General features: G+C 33.9%; 1 protein-coding gene across 1 annotated transcript in view; it reads left to right on the forward strand.

Annotated features, from left to right (window-relative positions):
• MAP7 (microtubule associated protein 7) overlaps positions 1–5979 on the forward strand; it is a 100507-nt gene that overhangs the window by 62476 nt on the left and 32052 nt on the right. Inside the window, exon 6 of the mRNA XM_023528389.1 lies at positions 1161–1271. Coding sequence (XP_023384157.1) covers positions 1161–1271 — 111 coding nt within the window. The remainder of the gene's footprint in view (positions 1–1160; positions 1272–5979) is intronic.

A 5979-nucleotide genomic window follows, 5' to 3' on the forward strand; every position in this document is an offset into this window, starting at 1 on the left:
AAGATTTGCTTATCCCCTGTACACTGTAAATAATGGCAAAAAATGGTTATTCTGGGGAAGTTTACTACAAAATTTTTACTACCAAGGATAAACCAATGGGAATTGGGTTTTCAAGACCTCTTGAAAACCCAAGGAATATTTTGGTTTGTTTTCAGTTTTAGAAGTGAACAATAGAAAATAATACAAAGTAAAGCAAAACCCTTTAACTATGGCTATTATATCTCAGAACAGCTACTTGCCCCCTAGATAAATATAATGAGATTTTTTTACTTTTATTTTATGCAGTCATATTCAAGGAATATGGTTTATGCTAATGGGTATTGTTTTTACTTGGTTTCAGTATATAGACAGCAAACTAACAGCTAATTATTGCCTTTTAAATGGCTACTATTTCTCTTCTGACTTGAACTTTAAGAATTGCTCTAAAATTGCTTAACTGCAGGATGAACAGTATTTTTCAAAAAGAGAAAGAATTCTGATTTTCTTTATATTGCTGTCAGTTTATTGGGCAACTTTGTAGGCTCTTTCTACATTTGTAAACCACACTAAACTCTGTCATGGAAACAGAAGTATGGTTATTAGTAGACTTTTAAAAAAGAAATTCCATAGTGACCACTTTCCACACCTAGAGCATGTCCTTTTCTTTCTTTCTTGTTAATCTATTTTTCTATAATGAACATTAATGCCCTGGATAAAATGACTCTACAAGCAGAGGTATGAACAAATGCGCAGAACCTGGTGTTCTTTCTCTTCTAGTGTTTGCCTTCTGTTTTACCGGCACTGTTACTACCCCATTGTCCCAACTTTTGGAAATTATAATGGCACTCACTCTTACGGTCCTTTCTTTGCTTCCCACTCTACCTCCGTTATATTAGTTGCTCTCCACTGGCTTTCATTCATTTATTGTATAACATATGCCTGAATTCCTCTGGCTGACAAACTGGTGAGCAGAGTATTTGTTTTATCCTATTAAAAAAATGAATTTTATTTCTAGCCTTTAAGTTACCTTTAAAAATGTCCACTTAGAAAACTGTGCTATTATGAAAGATCTAGTAATAGAGCGGAAAGCATCCAGTCCTAGTTTTTCCTTCCATCAGCGAACTAGGAAATTGCAATCCTGCATGCTGGCTGTCAATTAGCATTATCTCCATTTGTTTTAGATCCAGACAGGCGGTCAGTTTCCACCATGAATCTTTCGAAACATGTTGATCCCGTCATTAGCAAGCGGCTCTCCTCTTCATCTGCAACTTTACTAAATTCTCCAGATAGAGGTACAGTCAAAAGGAAAACAAAAGTGTTCTGTTATTTACTTCATGCTTTTTTTTCTGGATGTTTACAGATAAAAATAAGCATCTGAAGTTGCTTTCCCTACGTTTCTTAAATAGGAAGAAAAAAACTTCAGAGTAAAAAAGCAATAAACGGCTGAGCAGCATTTTCCTTGCGACAAGAACATTTCTCATTTTAGAACTTGGCTGAATGATTGCATTTAGCAGTGATGAAAGCGGTGCTTCTCTCAACTCTTTAGTAAATGAGTTTACAGCTCCAGAAATCACCCACTTATCCACCAACATGCAAATAATCTGTTATGAACATTTATTTTACTTCAATCATGTTGTCTTTGACTTTTCATCTGTACTTTGGGAATTCCAGGCTTTGACTTTCTAAAAATATTACTTCTTAATTGATTCATGTTGGTAGATTTCATTTTGCTAATTTATTTCTCATTTAACCAAACCTTTCTTACTGCATTTCTTATGTGTGTGATTGGTTTTTTGGTTTCCATTCTTTCACCTTTAAGGGATTCGGCCTAACATCAAGAATATCATCAGCCTCCTAAAAATTTTAATAGTCATAGTCATCCAATTAATACTTTATTTTAATTTTGATTTTTATTCGTCCCAGGGATTTACAGTACATGAATGTTATTTATAAAATGAAAATTTCATTTTACATATTTATATATCACAGTAGGAAAAACCAAACTTTTAAGATAAGCTACTTGGTTTACATAACTAAAATGATTTTAAACAAACAAAAAAAAATTATTGTGCAATATAAAAATACGTGCTCTTTAAAAGTAACAAGTTATGGTTACTTTAAGTGCTTTATTAAGAAACTGATTGGGAAAGGTTCAGTGTTCATAGTCTTTAAAAAGGAATGTAACAATGTGTGCATGTTCTGTATGTGTGTATGTGTATTTATATATTTCATATTGTGTAAAGTCTATGGTGTCATTGTAATGTAAAATATTATATGTGTTGATGTTGTTTAGAACTAATCTCTTAAAGCAGTAAATGTTTGAACAATTTCCTATTCTTGCCTTTTAACTTAAACCATTCCTTTTTTTTAACCTAATGTGCCTAAATCAATATTAGACATGTCGTCAAATTAGGGGCCTTGTATATGTGTTAGAGAAAAGTATTATGAATTAAAATTCCTTTCATAAATAGACTTTATTTTCAAATTCATTCCCCTAATGTAACATAAAATGTAGCACATGAATGCTAGGCTTATAGTTATCTAGTTATCTTTTCTTTGGAAATGGTTATTTACTCAGTACTTTAATTTTATACTTTTGTGAACCTGGATCTAAGGCAAACTACAGTGGAGATTTTATGGTACTTTTAAGATAAAGTAAACCTTGCTTACTGCCTCCTGCAGTCTCACAGCTGAAATTAGGGTAAGATTGGGAGTGGGAGATGGGCAATAAAGCAGACAATATCCTGTCCATGCTTCTGTGGAATGACAATGCTGTGTCAACTAGAAATAAGATGTTTTATAGATTCTGCATTATAGTATCTGATTGGATAGTCTTAAGAAATAGGCTCTTACTACCGGGGAAAAAATTGTTGGATGGCCCATCTATGCCATTTGGGACAAGAATCCCTAAGAGGTGAAGGGCCTGAGTGGATATGCTTCGGGCTGACTGTTGAAACAGAGTAACTAGAACAGAGGTCACCATCTCCTAACCCATGTTGTTGCTAACTGTATCTTCAGGTTTTTACCTTCATGGATGTCCTTCCTTAGATCGACCCTGACTCTGTGCATTCTTCCTTTGGATGAGGTTAAAGGTCAAGGGAAGTTCAATAACCAGTTCATAACTAGGGTCGAGAAACTGCCCCTCGAATCATAGTACAGGCCTATAATATTGAATATTAAGCAGGACTAATAGGATAAGAGAGAAAGCACTCAATTTAGGAGTTCTGCTTCTCCAACTCCTTTATCAAAAGAACTGTGAATAAATTCCTGAATCTGACATGCAAAGTTAACCTGGAAGGAAGATTCAGTTCATCCAGGGGCTCTCATATAGTCCAGGAAGCAAACTTTTTTTTAAGTTAGGCAAAACCCTCAGGAGGAGGGTGAGTGAGTTAAGCCTTTCAATGAGAATAAAAATTCCTCTGAATTTGAACTTCTCTAATTTAGAAATTTAGGTAGTTCATTTACTTTCTTTTCTGCTGTTATGAAAACTTGGTCATGCTTTTAGCGAATTGGAAAGCATCCTTATCAAATTATTAAATTAGAGGCTTTTACAGACAAATCTGTTAGAGGATATTATACTATTACTAGATTGTTTGAGCTTTTCAGCCCCACAGCACAGGCCTTAAAGTTATTAAATTGAGGCTCTGATACTATCAGGGTTGAAATTCAGCTGTAATGCTCTGTCGATTATTAAAAAGTACTGAAATATTTCCTTACCAGCTGATAAATATCTACTTTCCCAAGCTGTGCTTCACCAGGCCCTCCAGAGCTAATGAGTAGTATCCATTGGCCCTGTGCCTATGCCCTACCAGTTTTTAAATATTTTTATTATTACACTTGAATATAGTGTCACATAGACTGATAAAATAACCTGAGCTATTTTACCAAAGATTTCTATAATTGCTGCAATAGAGAGAATATTGCCACTGGAAATTTTTGCGTTAAAGATGTTTCTTATTAACTTAAGCTACCTGCTTAACCAGCTTTTTTCTTAAAGGACAAAGAATAAGTAGTTTGAAAACAGTAAAAATGAAGTTGCCTGCTCTTTGCTTAAAATTAGTCCATATATTTTTTCCTAAAATCTAGGACAGAGAACAAGGTGAGATAGACCTCAAACTGATCTGCCTATCATCATCTTCTGTTTGACCTGAGAAGCAGTTTTTATTCTTTTCATTTGAATCAATCACCATCATTTTAAAAATGGAAGATTTCACGTGCCACTTAGGTTTTCTACTTCTAATGAAAAATCAGAACCTGACAACACTTGCCTCCTTTCTGCGTGGCACCTGTCATCTGGAACTGAGTAGTGGTTTCCTGCTTATGGAGGAGCGTAGAAGTGCAAACATCTTATGTTTGTTTGCCAACCCTGGTCCAATGGTCTATTATGGCAATTGTCAATATCTAATTTTTAAGTGCTTAAATAGGATTGATACTGTAGAGTTGTTTCATGAGAATATCTTTTCCTTCAAAAGCTTATCATCTTAAAACCTGGCTCCTCTAGGTGGGGAAAAAAGAAACTAGTAAACTAACTCTTCTGTCCTAATTTTTACTAAAATGTTATCTAATGAAAGAATCTGTCTCTCTTTTCCTCAAGGCATAGTTGTGAATGTGGTGGAAATGTATTTCTCTTAGCAAAATCTTTCATTCACTGTGTCAAAGATATAAAACAAATATCTTTGGATTTGCTTTAAACACAAATCAAAGGGTTTTAATGATCTTCATTTAAGGCAGATTCTTTGGTTGATGCCTGAAAGACTCACAGAAATAAAGTAATCGAACTTCTTAGTCACACGGGGGAAAAGACATGTCTTCTCAATGATAAACCATCCCTGCAGTCCTAAGCCAGTCACCCTGCAGAGTTTAAGAAAGAAAGTATTCATCTCTTCTTCCCTTTCTCATCTACTAAAAATGTAGTTCTGTTGAAGATTTTCATTTGATCCTCGTCACTTTCCCCCACTGATCTTATTCTGTGAATGTATAATTTAGATTATATTCACTCGATACTCACATACACACTGCCATACTATAGTTTATAATTAGCACTTATCCCGTTGTACACTCTACTACCTGTGTAACTATTACATTAGTTTTTATAGCAGATATTTTTATTAATGTCTTAATGTCAGATCAGATTTGATTTAACCATGAAGCCTCTCCTAACAAACAGAAAATCTAACATTCAATAATCCTTAAGTTCACCAGAGCCTTGATCACTTTCTTAAAATGAAGTCAGATATTTAAAATAGTCACTTTCTTAAAATGAAGTCAGATATTTAAGATTCTTATTGAGATCGGTACCTATTCCAAAGAGGAGAAAATATTTTCTGTAACATTTAAAATAGATGGCTTCTATTAACTAAAACTAATTTCCTAGAATTTAAATATCATTTCTTTAAAATATGACATATAAAAGATCGTTTTAAGAATAATTGCTCCAGAGGCAAGGGACTTGCCTCTGCTGTTTATGGTGTGGAACAGAGTGGCCTTGTTGGGTTTGGACAGTTTTAAAGACTTTTAGAAGTGACTTGAAAGTATGTTCTAATTTAGAGCTATACGATCACTTTAGTGATATTGGTAGGATTTTGCAAGCCGCTTCTTTGGTACTTTAGGAAAGTAGCTTCTGTACTTTTATGGGCCATTACTAAAAGCTAATATAAGCAAAGTAATTTATAATTGGCATACCTTTCCTAACAATGGACTTGCCATGCCCCAATATACTTTGGGACTTTACTTTATTGCATTTTTAAATTTATTTTCCAGATCCTTTACACATTCACTCGTAATCTCCAGTATTACATGTATATTGAATTTTGGCTTTTCTTTTTAACTTTATCGTGCTTCAATTTTACTCTTATCCGCCAAAATTTTTTTATGTTGTTGCCAAACAAGAACCCGAAAAAACCTGGATAGCTGAATGAAAAAATAAAAAGGAAATTCTATACAGAACTCTTCATGAGTCCTCTTTTATTATATTTGATTTCCCCCAATTGCCCAAGTAGC

The sequence above is a fragment of the Pteropus vampyrus genome, unplaced genomic scaffold (genome assembly GCF_000151845.1).
Source record: "Pteropus vampyrus isolate Shadow unplaced genomic scaffold, Pvam_2.0 Scaffold24, whole genome shotgun sequence".
Lineage (NCBI taxonomy): Eukaryota > Metazoa > Chordata > Mammalia > Chiroptera > Pteropodidae > Pteropus > Pteropus vampyrus.